Genomic DNA, 21,338 nt, shown 5'->3' with positions numbered 1-21,338 from the left:
CAAACATCAATATAAAATGAGTTACATCGTCGTGCGTTAACAAATTATAATAAATATTCCTTGTGTAAATATAAACCGTATCCAATGTGTGAGTGAGACGAATGGCTTGAGTACTTGACATAGGTGGAAACCTTTTGTTAGACGCGTCTGGTTCCTAATTGGAATATTGTAAGCATGACATCTTGTTAGAACGCACGGCTTCAGTGAATATAGTCGCTGTTGTCTGAATTGTTCAAAATTGTCGAAACTTTGCGAGTAGCCGTGCGTGTATAAATAAATACAATGTGTAGGTAAACATGTAACGGTTCCAACGTACGCTAGCACATGGCAGCAGATGTAATTAACAATAAGGAAATACTAAAGCTTCAAACAGGAAGGAAACTGTTTTCCTGTTAGCTATAAGTAATAGAAGAAATGAGATATATGAATGACACTTCCAAATGTATTGTCAATAATGTTAGTTTATTAAGCATGGTAATGACGTTTTCTGTTGCTGTACGGTTACAAAGAAAGAGTTTCAGTCAAAGTCAAAGTCAAAATTATTTATTTTAAATAGACCGGGAAGGCACTTTTGAACGTCAAAGCAAATATTACAATATAAAGAAAACAAAATGTCTGTCTGTCGGTCAGTTCTCTAGTGAAGCTATTTGCTCGTTCCAAAGTGTAGATTCCTATGAAGAAGAATGAGCAAGAAACTCCATAGGTTATTCTTTTCCAATCAGGTTCACAATACAATACTTGGTTACATTGTTTCGTTAGTTCAGTTTGGTGACGTGTCGTAAAGACATTAAGGGACAGGTCCCTTGTCGTCGGCGTCGTGTAATAACATCATCTTTTTAGTAATCAAACTGATTATGACTGATCCTCACTTTATATGAAAATAATTTCTTATCAATAATGACGACGAGGGACATAAATAACTAACTTAAACAAATTGAAGAAAACTGTGGAAAATTAAGAATTTTCCGCAGTCAGTATTTTACACACTTTTCACAATATTTTCTAGATGTTATTACCCGACTGCCAAGGAAGGGTTATGTTTTTATTATTATACTTGAACCGTAAACAAATTAGTTACTGTAAATACATTTGGTATCTACTTCTGATTTTCGTAAGTTTTATTTTGGGTTAAACAGAAGACGTATCGTATTATTTTTTCAACTTTACAAGGGAAATATATCTCATTTATTAAATTCTTCAAGTGTACACGACTAATTTCGAGCTGCAACTGGGGCTTATAAACTTGGGTAACCGACACACGACGTGACGTTGCACAGCCTTTCTATTTGAAGGAACGGTTCTCAAGTTACAAGCTAATAATCAATTTTTATAAGCTCGTTCTATACCGACTTATGAATCCCCTAGTAAAATATTTCATTGTACATATTTTTAATAAACAATTACAAATGTAATATGTAACTCCTTAGTTTCGAGATTAATCACTAAACAACTGAAGTACGTAGTGTAACTGATTAGTTACGCAGAATTTGATCGATCAAAGGCTTGACCAATCTATTAGGTTTAGAAGAATCGCAACGAAGTAGCACATCAACACATCATAAAAATAAACTTGTCGCAGTAATTTAGCGCATCATGGACGTAAAATAAATTAATAAAGTATACAGAGATCGTTTTATGCTCCTATCACAAATGTCGTGGATCAAATGGATATTGCTGAGGACTAGTAAAATCGTGTTCACCCAATTAAGGTACAACAGGTTCAAGAGAAAATTTTAATATCGTTTTACGACCCTTTACTGGGACACTAGATACGTGAGGTTAGGTGTTGGTACCTACCTAACCTAACCTCCTAGTTCCATGCGACATTGCTCTAGTCTTAGCAAAAAACTGTCAAATTCATCGTTTCTACTTAACCCATAGCCACTGAAGTGTGACTAACGTGAGGCATTGGCATTGTGTGCAGCAGACGTAATAATGTCGAGTGCACAATAGCTACGCGACCACGCGTATTATTATTAAACTATCGTCAGATTTTCCATACACATTTTTTCAGGCAAAAAACAGTTTTGAAGGAAATTTTGCATGGAAAACAGGTCATTACCAAGTTCATTGTTATTTCTTTCGAATGTTATTTAGATACTGAATAGTGGAGGCTCATCTACATAAATTCGTGAGGTCTTTGACACTGTCCAAGATTTATTGAAAAGGTGTTTTAGTACCGTTGAACAACAAGTTATATTAATTGAGTCTCATTACGATCATGTACACGGGCTTTTACGAAAAGGTGTTATGCAGATGAATCGTCACATACTTAGATATATTATATTATACGCTGACAAACGGGAAAAACGGACGTGGTTGCCATTTGCTGTTCTGTAGGTTGCACTGACAAGGTGAACAGGCGCTGAACGTTTATACTCATTTGTTTGCATATAATTAATATCCATTTAATACATATTTTCTTTAAAAATAGGTAATTCATTAGAAATTAATGACTAGGATTTTTTATTATGTTTCAATTTATTTGTAAATACGAGTGGGTATACCAACTTCGTACATAATTTGTAATTTAAAAACGGCTGATTTTCAGGATTTTTATTTCTTCATATATTATATTTCTTAATTTTGAAAAGACTCAATTTTTAGATTTTACTCCTTCAAGAATTTTAGCTTAAGAACTTTAATAAACGGCATTTTTAAATTGATAATACAAATATATACGAGTAAAGTAAATAAAAGTTGCGATTGACTCATTATAATTAAATCTAGAACATAAGTCATTGAATTTAATTACAAGCATTTCTTAATCTAAAAACAGACTTGGCAACGGGACTAGAAAAAAAAATGTATTCGTTATTACATTAAGAGTCGAAGCACGTGACGCCTATGTTCCTATCTATCATATTATTGCAATTCAATATTGTTTGGACGCGAGTCATGTGATACCTACATACGTCTGGTTACGACCAATTAACTTGACCTCTATTATCCCCCCCAGTGTATGGTAATGAAAGACAACAAAGGGATATGCTATGAGTCAGCAGGGTTCTCTTGTGACTGGCCATGGTCCGTGCCTTTCACAAACAAGAGTCACGTGATGAGCGTAAGGAACTGTGTTACTTATTCGTAAGTGTATGTATTGGGAGGATATATGCTGTATGAGTGAGCCATTGCTTAGTGAAAGGTACACAGACATTAGAAGCACTTCGATCCTAACACACGTGGAGTGCGTTAGTTTCGAGCGCGGTCGTTGCCTGCGTTGCGATTATCGATAAAAAATCACATGTATTTAATTTGCAATATTTTTTATCTACATTATTTATTGAATATAATTTAATGACACTTATTTATAATTAATTATATGAGTTTATAGAAGCAGTATGATATCACAAGCTCTGAACTAAGAAAGTAAGTATTACGAAATAGGTCAAGAATAAAAGACTTCAACGCTCATAAAACGTTAATGTAAGAAGTTGGAGATAATTATCTAGGAATCTAAAACTGTTTTAATTTTTTGTGTTTTAGTTTTAGAATATACATAATCGATAGCTTTTTTTTTGGGTAAGCCCGCCATAGCCCCCTAAACCATTGTAACTCCTGTAAGCTAGGATACAGTAGGTACACCGGAACACTGAAGTCCGGCGCGTCCCAGGGACATGAACGACTGTTTTGGATCCCGCAATGAAATAAATCAGAAAATATTACTAATAATATAATCCGATAGCTGTGTTCATTATTATCTCATGGCTGCATAGCCATAGGATAAAGGCATCTTTATCCTGAGCTACTTGAGGGCACAAATGTAACTGTATTCTAATTTACAAACCCTCCTCGTACGTTTTCTTTTAAATTCATTATATTAACTAATATTAGTTAAAAGTTTGAGTGGAAACTAAGTTTGTTGTATCTATTTAACTCTTTATGTACTCCAGCAACCTTCTTGAAGTTCTGCATAATTATTTGATAGTTCTGCATATATCATAGGATATCGAGCAATTTTCACAAAACCGGTAAAAACTAGTTAAATATGTAAGAAAATGTTTATAATACAACGTTTCCCGAAGTTAAAGAAGACTGAGTGATATGTAACCACATTTTGAACTTTTATTAAAATTAAAATTCCGAAATACATAACAGATTCATTTAATTCATGAAGTTGGCTTCGAAAAAATATAGTAAGTGCAGACACGAGTGCCGTTACCAAGCAAGGTATCTAAGCTCGAATTCTCATATTATCAAAACTAAACACGTTGAAACTAATCTGCTAATGTAATATCTATGTACCTACAAATGAATGCAATTAATGATGCGAGTTTGAGTTTGAAAAAAAAAACACTATTATAGAAGTATTTGATTTGTTCGGTTGCTACTGAATTCGTTTATCACATTGAACGCTGTGGTGGTCACCGGTGACCGACGTTAGCGGAGGATTTGCCTTCAACAGTTTTCTATTGGCAGTCAAATATCAAATGTTGTATCGTCACGACTTTTATTCCCGAAGTGGTAGGCAGAGGTGCACATTATGGTACGTACCATCTGTTATAAGTCCTATATAATAGTGATGTCATATACCAGGCACAACTCCAGACACTACCACCAACCCAGCAATACTATGCACGACCCGGGAATCGAACCCGAGACCCCTTGTCCGATAGTCACACTTGCAATCACTTGACCAACGAGGCATATATTTATAATAGGTAAGAGACACAAGTTTAAATATAAAGTGTCTTTCCAAAACTGTAGGCAAATAACGTAAGAATGTACCTATGTATAAGCGTGAGTTTATTGTCATGTATATAATAACAACGGACTACACTTACTGCTTTACTGACCTCCTAAAAAAGCAAGAAGTTGCCATTTGTGTATTGTATATTATTATATTATTTATCTACGTAGCGATATTTTAGTAATAATTATAATCGCTACCTTATATCGCGCAAGTGTCACCAAGTTGTACACGTAGCGCCATCTAGTAAAGGTTGTAATAAACTATACTGGACTCAGTACTTATTCAATGTCAACGTACATGTTTGTTTACCGTACTAAGTACTTGAAACGTTATGTACGCACAGTAAGTTCTATCTAGAAATTGTAGGTGGCGCTAGTTTCTTGTATGTATGCCTACCTGTACTTTATCTAAAATTCAAGCACTCGTAGCGGTATTGGGCATTTTAAAATTCGAAAATATCGTGAAACAAATAATTTAAAAAACGATATATAATTTTAAAAGAAACTAATTCTCGCCGTACTCAGAGCCATTTAATGGTTACTTAACTCAGTCCTTAGCTATTGTTTTCGGACCAAAATAGTTACTAAGTAATTGTTAAATATCTCTGTGTGTGACAGTAAGTTAACATTTTACATATAGCATGTTCTCAGGACTTCTCCATATGAGAAGAGGCATTTAGCCAATTTCTAAGCTGTAGTTGATGATGATGATGTTGAAATATTTAATTTTTTTACAACCCGCACCGTTTAAATCTTACTTGAATTACTCCTATAACAACAAAGATTTGTTTTATTTGTTCATTCTCTATTCATAATTAAAAACTATTGTTTGATAAGTCAACACAGATTTAATAAGATCTAATCGCGACACGCATCTGTTTTTATGTAGGTACGCTATTGCGTTAGCAACCCAAAAACTACTAAATGAAGTTTAGTACGATGTTCATTCGCAGATAGTGTGATTCTTGAATAAGGTTTAGGTGCATAGTTTGTTATAGATCAAAATGATGAAAGGTAAAATATGTTAAAGAAACATGTTTGGTCTCATTTTCTTTTCAATTTATAGTAATATTTACAAACTATAAATTAATAAAGCTTATTATTTTATCAAACTAATATCGTAATGTGAAAGTTTGTTAGTTTTATATTATAATGTTTGTCCGTCAATCACGCTCAAAATACTGAACGGATTTTGATGAAATTTGATATACAGACAAGGTATGAGCTGACTTGGGTGATAGGATACTTTACTTTTTATCGTTTCTACGCTGGCAGAAGTTAGTTTAGTAATAAATCAGTACTCAATGATTACATTGAGTAAATTTATTGTTGTTACAAGCCATTCTCAGTAATTATACTGTCAACTATTACTGTGAATGGCTTTTAACAACAATAATTTAGCATTATTGACATTTTTATTAAGACACTTGTAACATTTTAGCAATCTATAAATTAGGTTGTTTGTACGTAAAAAAATACTTTAAAATTTACTTTATTGTTCGTTAATTTGTTTTAAGCAGTTTTTATTGTATCTAAATAAGCTGAAATTGATTGAAATTATTTTAGTTGGAAAATTTTGTATTTTATGGATGACTATTACGTTAAGTCTCAAATCAATATAGAGCCGACAGTTCTTCTAGGACATTTTAATCTTTCAAAATTATGTATGTAGTGGGTACAGGAAGGATAAAAAATCAAATATTATGGGTTACATACCTATCCGATGGGAGGTTTTCTCGATCCTTACTGGATTCGTCGGCCATGATGGAAACTTTCCTTTTTCCTTCAAGCGACGGGACGGAGACGCGAGGTTTGATCGTCGGTGGGTTTGGTGGCGCTGCTGTAGGCTGCACTGCCGTAGGTTGCGTTAACGCCGGCTGCGTCTGCGTCGGTCGCGTGTCGCCGGCGACACTCGGCTGATTTTGTAAATCACTCAAGTCGAAGGGATATTCCTTTATAGCAGTCATTCGGATGCTCGTCTTACGAACCTGGAAATGTAAAATTAATCATAAGTATGGTTATAATTGTAACTTCTATTGTATGAAATTATAATTCATTTAGAATAATTTCCTAGATATTGAAAATAAGTGCAGAAAAACATAAAATATTTGCTATACGTAAATGTTTTTAATTTTTTATCGACATGTTGCACTAACCGTAATATTATACTGGTTAAAATGTATATTTATATTTTATGCAGAACAATGATAATTAGAATATCATTAGTGCACGTAAAAAATAATAGGTGCCTTAATAATGCAACGCTTCAAATAATAAAGGAAACTGAATTAAGATGTATTTAAATTATCATAACACAAAACCTTAGTCTAATAATGCAGGTCACCTGTTGCACTAGTATTTACAACTATCGCAAACTTTAAGTTATTGCCGTTCTAAATTATAACAAGTCACAAAGATTTTGTGATTATCTACTAATTATAAAATAAATAATCGGCAAACGTAATAAAAGCACAACATTAACAAATCATTTTTGCACACACCCTATAGAGTTGGTAGTCCAATACATGTTGAGACAAATTATGTTACTATAGAAAACTTTGGAAAGCGCGCGATTATCGGATAAAAGCTGCGCCCGCGTCGGTCAATGTCTGACAGTGGACTGAAGAATAGCGCGACTGAAAATTTCGATTTCAGGCTTCGGAAAAGAAGCCTCCGGAGACTTCGCAGACAAGTTCTAAGTGGCGACGGCTCAATGCCTCGAGGACGTGGTTCCTCGGCTATGCTAATAACTTGTTTCATCACAAACATGTGCATTATCTTCAATGGAGATATTAAAAGTGCTGATTGTCTGTATTGTGCTAAAACACTTCGCTGATTTGTTGTTCATTATTTGTTATAGTTGTCATTCTTGGGAGTCGATGCTCTGTCGTGTAACCGCACAATGTGTGCAATGATGTGTGATTGTACTGCAAATGATTGGAGGTAAAGTTGTAGGTGGACGCTATTGTGCACTTTGAGGACTATTATATTAGAGGTGTGTCTTTTTGTGTTAGTTGTACTGCATGATATTTTGACAGTGATTTCGTATTGGCAATATGAAAGTAGCGTCAAGGTTACTAAGAAAGCGGGTGGTATAAAAGCTAAAAAAATTGGTATGCGGAGAGTCTAAAATATGTTATTTTAAAACACGGCTTAATTGTGACCTCCGTGTATGTATATCTAAATTATGATTAATGTAAAGTGTCTGTCGGTATGCCGTATATGCATATAAGCCATTTTTGTGTGTTTAAATTGTACAATAAATTGAATGAGGTCAGCGCACGATGCATTTAAATAATATTACTAGTTTTTCTTTGATATTATGAGAATGACAAAAACCTGAACAATGATATATTTCAACGAAATGTGAACAAAATAATATTATTTTTCCGTTACTTTGTATATTTGGTAAATGCGACCTTTTATAATTATTTTGTAAAAGGTTTTTAGAAGGAAAAAAAAGAGTTTGTTTGTTTATTTACCTACCTTCGCTATCGTTTTTCAGACAGATCCTAGGCAGTTGCAACTCTAATTCGTTGGACACTAAGTTGAAGTTTTGTTTGTTATTTCGTATACAATATATAAGAAAATACAAAACGTATATTGATGTACATACAACATTCTTAAGCATGCATTAACATAAAGTTAAATTAATTACTAATTAGAATGGCAATTAGAAGCTTCACGACTAAGCTTAGCATTTTAACCACAAACACGAGAATGACTTGACTAAAATATATAAGTACTGATAGAAATCTCGACCAACCTCAACCAAAGATAAGCCAGGACACACAAATTTCACCTTCAAAACTGATATATGTAACAAGATTGCTTTAATCATGACATTTTGAACCATATCACAAGTGCAGATGGAATATTTCATTCCAATCAGGTCTCCTCACTCAGATTAACTATGTAGATTGTATCCATGTAAAGATACCTAAATATTTTCCAGCATTTAGTTGCCAAGGAATTTCCCACAAATGATCCGAAACTTGCCATTATCAATAGTGCAAATTTCAGCAGTATTTACAAAAGTCAGCTGATAATTATGTTTACTTATAGTCACAAGGGTGATAACATAATGCTAATGGTATTATTGCACTTATTATAACCCGCTTAGTGATGTATATCTAGAGATTAACAAATATATAAAGATCTTGGCTATAAATAGTTTATACCAAGTCGTTGGTCTGCGAATTCACTTAGTAACTTATTTTTATATATAGATTAGATGTTCTAGTATAATCTGTAATATCTCACTACAGGTATACACTAAAATATTATTTGATTGTTTATTGATTAGTGTTTTATTTTGTCGAGAAAGGCTTCACGCTGCAATCAATAGTCAAACCAAACTAACTAGCAAGCAGCAGCGGATGAAACCGCGTGGCAATAACAATTTTTTTTAATTGTTTTGATTTATCCAAAAAGGAAAATTAATGTTAATTATAATGCAAATTGTATAATACTAATATACCTTCGTCCTAATTGTTTTCGCGATCGCGTTTACGTGCGCGGGCGGATAATAGTTAGTAACATTTTAATAATTTTGTATTTAAATTATTTTGGCAATATGCCTAGTTGCTTTAGTGACCATGCACTTATACGGAACACTGGTTAAGTGCGTTTTTGGCCATGAAATTACCTTATTTACAGTCATAAAGAACTGGTTGTCATATGATCGTTTTTATAAAGAGATAATCTGAAGAAGTCTTACTTCACATTATTGTTTTATTAGATTTTATGACATTTGTGTTGCTAGGTTTTAGTGGCTGTGGTGAACAGATTCGTCCACAGAGTTAGTTTAGCAAATAAATCAGATAAATGAGTGGAGCAGTCGTGTGCTGGACGCGTAGATTAAGTTAACATCGTCTTCGTAGCTGAGGCGCGAGTCGCGACCCATTGAATTATTTAGGTGAGTGTGTCTTAAGCTAATTGTCGGCGGGCAATGGTCGCGGGTGTCAGCAGTGGCGTTTATTTGCTTAAGTGGTCTCATCACAATCACATGATCACTCACGAGAAGGCGACCACGAGTTTCCAATCATGTTCATACGGACGTATGCGACGACACGCGCTCTCGCAACGCTTATCGCTTCCAAACAATTAAACGGATTGCTCACCCAATCATCAATGTGACGCAGTGTTATGAGATCTTAATTAGAAGGTAAAGGACAATGGCCTTTGTGGACTAGCAATGAGACGTTGTAACCGGCCCTTGGGACTCTGTAGGTCAGCAAGGCCAAGTGTTCAGTTCCATTTTTTTAAATATCATTTATGAGTTTCCTGTGTTGAATACGAATCGCGTTATTTTCCTTTGTACATTTTCCTTAGTCATTGAAATACTTTAGTTGGTAATATGACGAATGTACCGTGATCAAGATTTTTTATTAAGAAAAATAAACATTACTGCTCATAGTCTGGTTAAGGAAGTGAAGTGGCGTTACGGTCCAAATGTCTAGATACTAGTTGATACGTAGGTATTATGTGTCGAGCCTAGATCTCGTAACTTGTTGTTATGATCGGAAAATTTCCTGACGTCTCGTACAATATCAATTTAGGCTATTAGGACATGAAACTGAGTATAGACAGATAAATGCTACAATACAATTCTACACTACATAAATAGATAATATTTATTAAAATGTCATTCTGCAAAATAAAACGTGTGGTTGCATTCAGTGATACGTGAACGTGACGTAAAACGAAGTTATGAGTTTCCAAACATCATCACTTTGAATAAAAACAATGGCGTATTTTTCGTTAATGGCTCATTAAAAGAGTTGTAAATATCTGTATTGTTGACAATCTGTTAAATAAAACGCTAGTAATAGCCAATATACTGAGACATGAAGTTCCGTCATTTGACTGCTATTTGTGCATAAGCAATATATTTTTCCACAATAACTACATGTTGGAGAATAATATTATATGAAAATTAACTATGTGTTGTATTCAAAGAAAATCAATCTTTCTGTTAGATCTTCATTGATATCTATAAGAACATAAGCATGTAGCATAATCTATGACAGTAATCACACTACACTAATTTGAACTTTTCTAATGACATAAGTATGAGACAGCGTTTGATACACTTGGTTATCATGATCATTATTTTCGAATTGTGTTTATTATAGTTTAGAGTAAGGCCTGAATCGGACTGGTAGAGTCGAGTGGTCGAAGGCTACCGTACAAAAATTAGGTAGTACCTACCATTGCTTTCTATCTAAGGGCTCTTTAAGAAACCACATAATTATGCTTAAATCACATGATATTACAACTATTTTCTCTACTTAACTGCATAACAAAGAGTATAAGATGTTTACACTGTAGCTAAAATTGGTCTCCTCAATTGAGCCATTCAGTAAAATGTTTAGCAAATGGCTATGATCATGTGAAAAGTGTATTATCATAATAAGTCAATTTGAGACACAGCACTGCCTGTAATGGACATGTATTCACAACGTTTCGCTATGAAAGCTAACCATTTGTATTGCTAATGTCAATGTGAACAATATGCTGGTTACTAATCTCTTTCATGTGACAGAAGGCCGTCAATAAAGGTCTGGGTTTCAATATGTTTGTCATGTAATCAAGATGATTAGCACCACATCGGCTTGAGGGCAACGGATAACTCTAACATCACGATTTGTCCACAATCCTACAATGACAACATCAAATAGGTATATTCAATAAGCACTTGTTAAAAATGTAATGCCACTAAGTGTTCATTAAAACTGATTGTCTTTTAAATGAAACCACAATAATTGCCGACTAATCTGTTAAGCACATAATTTATGATATTTACACAACGTATTAGTTTTATTGGTATGACCACAATATAATATAATGATACGCAAATTATTACTACTGATATGTGACGTGCTTCTGTCGATATATCTGATCAATAAATAAAATGTAATAAAAAGGCACTATTAATAAATTTATAATTTATTATCTGAATTGTAGTGAGTTAATTAATTGCCGTTGTAAAATTTGCGTATTTAACTATTATGTGGTTATCGTGAATTAGTCTATATATTAATTTATTATTTCGAATTTAGATTGATGATTGCTAATCACAAAAGGAAGCAATATTTCTTTATTTTTATTTTTAAACGTGCATGTTGTAAAATGTTGCACGTATAAAACCTAGGTACGTACACATTACACTTTTGGTCAATAAAATTATTAATACCTAGAATCCATCACTGTCATACTATCTATATTCCTGCCAGTGCACGCAACAAGATAATGCAATTATAATTTTCTTTGTGTTTGTTCTAAATACTATAATTATTTATTTATATAGCTATTGTTATATTGTTGAAAATTAATTCCTTTAGTATGTATACAAAACGGTATTAACAATAGCAACATTTTGATATTGCGTATAGACTATATTCGATACAATAATTGTTATTTTTCCGTAAATAAGTGCGATATTTTTCTAGTATGAACCTATTTATTACTTTGGGGAAAACACTGGAACAACAATGAAAGAAATATCTTCGACAGCAATTGTTTTTCGACTTGATTGAATTTACATTGTAGGTGTATTGTCATAGTAACAGTATTTCTACGACGAAAACAATGTTTGTTTGTATAGCAGTGTATTACAGAAACTATTCATTATATTGTGTATAGAAATTATATTGGGACAAATATTTTTATTCTTCATATAACACTACTACTAACTTACTTACTAACGTGTTTAGACTATTGTATTAAGAATGATTTTGCCACGACCAAAATACTTTTAGAATTTTTATATTAAAAAATCAATTGAAGTTAGAAATTGTATAACATACAAAACCTAACCTAACATAGTTACTGAATAATGTCACTTAGTCAGTAAGGAGTCAAGTTATTTCAATTTATGAGATTGAATTTAAAATAAATCACGTAAGTGTCGACACGAAGGAACTAAAGAATGAAGTTTTTATAGCGCACAGTAAAGAGTTTTATTAGATCCCGCAATGGGATCGCTCTCGACGGAGTCTGGGGAGCATCAAGTTCTAGGAGAATGTGATAAAAGGCTTTTATTCTAGTTGAATACGTAATATTCGTGGAACCTTAGACCTTTGTGGATACGACGGTAAATTAATAGAATACGAGCGTTTAAATTGAAATAAAATGAAAAAATCTTAGTGATTCTTTTTCGTAGAACGTAGAAACTAATTTTCCTTATGATTAGTTTGAAGATTTTGTGATATAAATCATAAATTTTATTGTTTAAGTTTATTTATAACTCATGTCTCATAAATTTTAAGCACTATATTTGTGTTCCAAGCAACTTCCATGAATTTTACGAGAGAAACAATTTAGGAAGCAATCAAAACAATATTATGTCACTGGTAGAAAGTTCGAAAGAAGACGTAACGATTCATTACACAAATACACAAATATATAGATAAATGTCAGAGAATGGGTATACTACACAGTATATACGAACAATTGGAAAAATACTGACCATTTTGCTGGCGTTGATTAGTTTCACTGTCACTATGGTGAACTATATTCAGTCGGAGATATTCATAGCGTATGATAAACAACAATTAATTGAGCGTGGCGATACTTGGGGCCGGTGGCTCGCGTCCTGTCGATTAACTATGTCTTGTTCTACTACGCGGGGACACTGACGACCACGGGTCCGTGATGCTCGTTGTACTGACTCGCTTCGTCCTACCCATGCCAATTGGATCACTATAAAATTGACAGCCTCACTACTCGACAATACAATCTCACAGATATATGACAATTTGTCCACAATACACATTTTGTTTATTTATTTGAACGAGTATTTGTAAAACGATCATCGTTGTTGATAAATTTATCATTGGTAATGAGGTCGAGGCGTCCTGCGATGTCCTTCCTATGGGTTGAGTTATTTGAATGCGTCTAACGGATGTTTCTTGTAATACGGCACAAAATCGAATAGCTCATCCATAGACATGTGGTTTGTCTGCGATAGTGTCTTTATTCCGTAGTCATAAGGTTCGTTTTACAACTCTTGAGCACATTTATTGTCAAAGGATTGTAAGTAAGGATTTAGAATCAATGTCAGACAAATCTAAGAACTTGGCAATGAAATTGCTTTTAGTAGATTTGGTAAAAAAATGAATCAAAAACGTAAAATAAAAGGTCAGAGAGGGTCATTGTGAAAGGTCACCGCAAATTAAAATAGCCTCTAGAGAGGATATTAGAATGCTTCACTGAAAAACCCTGAGGTTATAAAAAATCTATTTTTTTTCTACCGTGAAATTGGGGTAGATCACACATTTTTTATTTACAGCGCTTAATATGTACATTATCCTTATATAGTCTTAAAGCTCGAAAATATAAAATGGCGCCATCTGTGAATATTATCCATACAATATTTTTTTTTACATACCAAGACTTACTTGGCAAAATTAACACTACAATAAATTGTTAGCATCAATTTTTGCTACCTACATAACGATCGTATCAAATAATCCCTTATTGAATTAGTCGACGCTATTGTAACGATGACAAATCGTATGACGAGGCATAAATGTATAGAGTCTACATATTAATGAGAAATAGAAGACAACATTGTACTTTTCCTTTGTAATTAATATTCCTATTCCGTTCAGTTATACGTAACTTTGTGTGACGGCCGCTCTCCCAAGGTAATATCATTTAGAAATATGAGTTATCGAATACTAGTTATAAGGGGACTACTTGGTCTGTATAAGTTAGCAATCGAAGTAAAAATAAAATATATCTTATTTAAAAATTACGGGTTACTCACGTACCTTAAATGGGGAAAAGCTCTACTAGTTTCGACTTACAGAGGGACTCTTCATGGGTACAGTAGGTTGCGCGACATTGCCGTGTCTGCGCACGCTGCAGACGATGAAGAGTCCCTCTGTCACTCGAAATTAGTAGACCTTTTATCAATTAATGTCCGTGAGCAAATCGTCATTTTTAAGTTAAAGAACCAGCAGAGTCTGTCGAAATACTTTCTACCCGACTATAAGAAGAAAGTCGTTAACGTAGTAATTTAAAAGATTTTTTAAATCGTACCGCTGTAAATTGAGTACCTCTATTGTTTACCCTAAGACTTTACCTTTTACCCTTCGGCTAAGCCTATTAAGGAAGAGTATAGAGTATCTATTAATTAGGCCAGCTTTGTATAATACTATTGTTCTTTTTACTAAATATTTTTTGTGTGCTTTGTTGTAAGTTTCTGTTGAAACTTATCATAAGAAATTAGATTATATTCTCATATTTATACAAGTACAATAAATATTGAAGACGTATTTATTCGTTTAAACTCTCGTTCTATTAAACGATGAAAAGTCTGAATGGTAAATTCAGTATTTGCAATCGCAATCCGATGCGGCTTAGAGCTAACGTATGGCCACACAGACGCACCGACTTAATCCTTTTCAACCTATTGATTATACTCTACGCTGACGCATGCAAAGCTTCACCACATTTCTTTTATCTATCTCATATACAATATGGAGATCACTCATATGATTTAAATGAAACCACGAGTATTATTTGTCCACAGAAGTATAATACAATAAAATATTGCAAGTAAAAATTCAAATTTTCAAACAAAATAAAATAAAATAAAATAATTAAATTAATCAAGTATTTTCTGTATGAACAGTTTCATGTTCCTCGATCACATAAAAGCTGTAATGTTTTAGGTCGTCTAGGAATGTTACGGACATGTGGGGCGGCTGATGTAATGCCATTTTTGTTTGTAAAGAGTGTTCAAATTAGCTCAAAGAGAAAAATGCACTACACTATTTGGCTTATTTTAGTATGTTGTCAGCGAAGATGATAAAAAATATGTAGTTAAAATTAAGCCATTAGAGGTTCTTCCCCATACGGTATGTATAGGAAAAATATTCATTTATCGTTATTGTCCATTAGAGTAACGATTACAAGTCGTTATCGATACATGATTCGATAAGATTCGTGATTTTAGTAACTTTTTATGTTGTGCAATATTTTTACATTTAATAGCTTTATAATTTATTGCTAGTCATATTCTAATTAATGCATTAAAGGTTTAATTATTATAAATTATGCTGCGTGACTTTACTTTAAATAAATTCTAATCGGGTGACTGCATCCGCCTACGAGGCTATTGTGTGACATAATGATATGATTTCGTCAATTTGCAAGCACGTCTTGTGAGGCGCTTGATAAGTATTTATAAAGAGCAGTTTGCAATGAATGCTTTTTGCACATATCTACAATTTATAAAATAGATAAAATCACAAAGCACTGTAAAGCAGCTGCATATTATAATGAAATGAAAGATTTATCTTCATATTTTACGTTTCTTCCTGGTTAGATAGCATCTTAGTTATTTTTGTATAAAATCTTTAATGTTTGTCTGTCTCTGAACGCAAGTTTAATCGAGATTAACATGACATGAACGATTAATGTGATTGTGTATGAATTTACACAAGTTCTTAGTATTTTGTAGTCAACGTGTGCGAAGAATAATATGACTGATTTATGAGGTTGATAATGAATCTATAATGGTTGCTTATTTCATATATTATGTTAATATATTTCTGCACAACCAAATGTTGCTTACGGTGGTGTCTTTAAATACAAGACTTGGCTACGTTTAGGCACCAGTCTCCCAAAAAATAATATGTTTCTATGTATAAATCAATTCATAATATGTGATATCTGATAAGTTTGTTTTGTACTATTTGTGGAAGAAAATAAACATTTTAATATTTATTATTTCATTGTTTTCGTTTCGTTTTGATATTTTATTTTAAAATGCTTTTTGCCCAACATGTGCTGGTATTTTATGTTAGTTAAACTTATGGGTGATGCAAAGACAAAATAGGAAGCGAATAAGAAATATTAAATGCTAGATCTGAAGAAAAATAATATACAACCTTTTCTCGAGTGTAACAAGAAAACGTAACCTGTTGATTAAATTTTGACAATAATATGGTCATGCATTAATTTACACAACCATTTTTAATGTTAAATTTTTATTATTTTCATTATATTTACTACTGTTGCCCGTCATATCGGAACAGATAACTCTTGCGATTTATTGCTCATTTTGCAGGGTATTTAATGATCACTATAAAATGGAATTCATTTACTTCAGGGTCATGGCAAAGCGTAATGGAAAATATGGGTAATTGTCTATTAGAAAAAACTATGAAAATGTCACATAATTTATAAATTTTTCCTTTTTATTCCTCTCGGTATTAAAAAACGTTATTTTTTTGTCCTTTTAACTGTTTTTTTGCTTGTATTTTTGTGATAATTATTAAATATTATTGTTATATAAGTAAACTAATGAATGAATAATTGTACAACTGACCTTTAATTTCTTATGCTAAAGTTGAAAAATTAAAATCAGACAAATCAACCACAGGACCTTTTCTCGTGAATAGAACAGGGTGTCAGTAGTAGTGTCTCTACTAATATACTAACTACACTTTTTGATATGCAACTCCATAGTAATACTATGATAGTTAAACCTATGTACATAATTATAATTATTTGGTACACAACAAAAAAGCTTAATTTAACATTTGTTTTTAGCTGTATGTATGTATAGACAGTATTTTGATAAAGAAGGATTATTTTATCGGAATATTTCTGTTAATTTTTTTTTGATGTTAAAAATGTATGTACGGTACTCGAGTAAACATTGACACAGGTTGGAATTTTTACATACAGGTCTTTTGATATTATAGTATTTATTTTATTTTAGGTTCTTTTTTTATTTATGTTATTTTATTTCTGTTTTTGAACTGTAAGTTATAAATAAATAGTTTAAAATTAGTCTCGTTTAAGCGATCCCATCCCATCATGTTTTATGACAACATTACAATTCATTTTATGACACTGTTTATGTAAATGTTATATATAATTTGAACCTATAACATGGCGACCCTTTGTTTTGAATAGAAACTATACTTGTGTTGATAGTTTAATTTTACTTGACATTCACTATTTAGTTTACTTTTATACAATTTTGTTTATAAATAAAGAAAAATTATTCCCGGTTTGTATTTTATTCAGTAGTAAGCAAATAAACTCTTTCATCCTTAATTAAGAACATAAACTTAATTAAAACCTTTTCGGTTATTTTTATTTAAGCCCAAAACTGGAAACTTGGTGATGTAAATGTTGAAAGTTGGTTTCAGTATTTATAAAGTAAATGTCGAAGCTTTTGTCAAAGTTTATGCGAAACAAGACCGACATCGTTACACTAAGCTATTGAAAAACTTTCAAAGATATTGTTTTAAAGATAATTATAATCCACCATTTTTAATTTCTCTTATTGTTATAACTTACCAAATGTCAATAAAATATAAAGAATAAATAAAAACCAAAACACACAACACTTGAACAAACATTATTGAAAATATTTGAGGAAAAATTCACATACCATCCGTTAACACGGATTCTCTAGCCGGACACATGGTCAACCAACGTACTACAGCTTGCTAATAGTAGTGTCGAACAAATCGCTTTTCTATATACTGTCGAATGTCGTAAATTACATCACTAATACATGTAACAATAATCAGGCACAATAAACGTTTGATCCGAACGACTGATAGCATGCTATCTCACGTCGGCGACGACAGGTGATCCCCGAATCACGAGGCCATACCTTTTGCGATAAGGGTTAGGGCGCAGAGAGCACAGCGCGGGTGTGGACGGTGGCGGACTGCCGCGGCGGGCGGCGGCTCGGCGGCGGGATCTCTCGTCAGCTGACTGGCTACGTGATCGCCCCGACTAAGGGCACTCGACAATACTTCACGTTTACACTTCTTACACGACCTCAGTTTTTTTGAAAACACGTGGTCACCACCTCCGCGGCACCTTCTTATACCTACACCAGATCACAGTACCGATCACAGGTGACGTCACCTACATCGACCATGTAGGGATTGTCTTTGTTTCACTTATTATGAGGATGGTGTTAATTCTATCTTGTCACGAGATGGTAGCCGATTAGCACCCGGAAAACGTATTGAAAACATAAGAGCTTGGACACAACTGCAGCCGATCCACCGCTACCATTGGTTTTATACAAAACTCATGTAAACAATAGAGAAGCTCACCGTTGTGTTAGCATGTTATGGTAAATACGATGACTAGATTTACATAGTCGGACTATAATTTTCAAGTAGTCCGTGGCCCTTAACTGTGTAATGTCGTTTTCTTGTATTATCGTTTGATAGCAGTTATTACGGAGTCAGATTTACAATTTAATTTTTATTGTTGTTTCTAACTCATATTGTTAGTATTTTCTAACAATACTGATGCATATAAGTATGTATATTTAAGTCTCTTATAACATCGGCTTGTGATATTACGAGGGTACATTAGGCGGCGAATAACCGGCGTCGCCCTCGCCGTTTGAACATATGAAATTCCCCGAGTGAGAGCCAAATGAAATTACTAAGTATTCATGAAATATTAAACTCGCTTTCAGACATCACTTAATAGGAACTTAAGACGATATACTTGGATACAATAACGTAACGGAAAGTGATGCGCCCACACAGGGCTTTATTTTTAGCACTCTGGTCACATCAAACACGTGACATTTCAGTTAAAATTATTCATTAGACAGTAACTTTTAATTGAAGCTTGAACGGATTTCATTAAAAGTTGGGATTAATTAACATCGAGTCGATGATGAACACTTTCCCACTGTTCACTGTTGTAAATATTCAATGGACATTATATATTTACTGTACGAAATTACGTATGTGAATAATAATATACATTGTGTTACTCGTTATAAAATTACATTGTTATAACATAAACCAGTTAGATAGATACGTTTGCAAAATACATAAGAGACCCATTTAAATTGAGGTTACACAAAACCAGGGTCAAGGAGATAATAGAGAGATGGACTTGATTGTTATAAGATATCTTTATATATGTATATATCTGCTATACAACTTTAACTTAAGCTTAAAGTCACATTTTAAACTACAAAAATAAACCTTAACTCTTTGAACATAAAGTCCAATATACGATGTTGTGTGTCTACTGAGCTAGGTACCGTACTATGTATTTTTTATTGTTGGAGAAATTCTATTAATTATTTCAATCAGGGTCCAATGAAATGTCAATCGTGTGTAGAAAAAATAATAAAAAAAGATTTATCAATGTAATTAGGATTTTTATTGCATTGATGCAGGCTATGTATTTAATGACTAAGTCCAGTAGGAATTTTATAATAACAAAAGGAAGTATAAACTACGTGTGTATAAAAATCGAATGTTAGAGTCAAAGTGAAAATATATATTTTTGTAAAAAACGCAAAATATTTATTCACGCAATATATGTAGTATACGCTATTACTAGTTTGTGTCAGCGGCTTTATCGCGTTCCCGTGGGATATGTGTTTTCTGAGACCATCTACCCTTGTTTCAAATTTTATCTGGATCCCTTTAGCCGTTTTGACGCGAAAAAGTAACAATCATACAAACTTTCGCACGTATAATAATAGTAGGATTATAACATTTAAATTCAAATTTTATTTTTGATTTATTTTATGCTATTATGTTCCTTACAACCGTGTCGAGGCTATCTAGTATTTTTATTTTACTGTGCCTATGTTTCCTCTAGTCGTAATCTCGCTACATTATCTACGAGCGATGACGCGCGCTGAATGTCAAACACACAAACTATTGATTAGGTCATGAAAAATACCGCTACTAATTAAGATGCGTTGCCTTGCAAGACATATAACTATGTTGAATATACTTTATATCTTACACCTTGTAATATAAATTAAAGTGATATCTTTCTGATTAATTGAAAAATACACTAATGTCACATGCCTTTGTTTTGGGGTCAGGTAAATGAGTTTTGTACTGCAAAAAAGATATGGTGCTATTTTGAATTAATGAAACTAACTTAAATAAAGGACATTTGATTAACTTGAATAGTTGCGTAATATGTGTTGACGATCTTGTTACCATTATGACATTTTCAACTTTCAATTGCGAGTCAAGACCGCAGGAATTATAAATCTTCAGCGGCTACGTATGCGTGCGCACGTAGTAACATAACGAACCGATGCACCACCATGTGATCACCATCGACACAGATTCAATGATTACTACTGTAAACACAAACGTACTGATGCTTCATCTTGATTGGGAACTTCTGAAGCAATCATACGGTCACATGATGACAACCAGTATAATAATATGTAAAGCGGAAGAAGGAAAATTAAGGAGACATCACGTGCTACGGCTGTGTTATACAATTAAGCTTACTTGCTTCTACGATACCGACATTTGAGGCATTGACATAATGGAAAATTTGTGTTCAATGTATTTATTGCTTGAGGCCAAACGATCAAACATTCATTCACTTGTACAATTCAGAAGAGTAGACATACAGGTTTGATAAATAAAAAGCTTAAGTTAGATGTGAGAATTTACGCGAGAAGAGTGCACTCAGCCGTTCCTGTGCAGTTGCGTGGAAGAGGTCAACTGTCAAATGCTTGCTTCCTATAGTTGTATACCTACAATACTATATGTAGCACAGTGCAGATGGCAGACATTACGTTAAATACTATTCAGCTCAACACTGTCACTCAATTGATCCTAACCCAGATTAATACTGACAAGAGA

General features: G+C 33.1%; 1 protein-coding gene across 6 annotated transcripts in view; it reads right to left on the bottom strand.

Annotated features, from left to right (window-relative positions):
- LOC118273032 (sodium/hydrogen exchanger 9B2-like) overlaps positions 1-21,338 on the bottom strand; it is a 49,197-nt gene that overhangs the window by 16,777 nt on the left and 11,082 nt on the right. For 2 of the 6 annotated variants that reach the window (XM_050697677.1, XM_050697688.1), the window contains exon 2: positions 6,409-6,680. In XM_050697677.1, coding sequence (XP_050553634.1) covers positions 6,409-6,680 — 272 coding nt within the window. Of the gene's footprint in view, positions 1-6,408; positions 6,681-7,193; positions 7,335-13,165; positions 13,357-18,115; positions 18,278-18,343; positions 18,734-21,338 lie in introns of those variants that run through there. The other 4 variants (XM_050697694.1, XM_050697682.1, XM_050697680.1 and 1 more) reach the window with 4 other exon arrangements.

This window comes from Spodoptera frugiperda, chromosome 1, assembly GCF_023101765.2.
Source record: "Spodoptera frugiperda isolate SF20-4 chromosome 1, AGI-APGP_CSIRO_Sfru_2.0, whole genome shotgun sequence".
Lineage (NCBI taxonomy): Eukaryota > Metazoa > Arthropoda > Insecta > Lepidoptera > Noctuidae > Spodoptera > Spodoptera frugiperda.
This window is presented reverse-complemented; position numbering and strand designations above follow the sequence as displayed.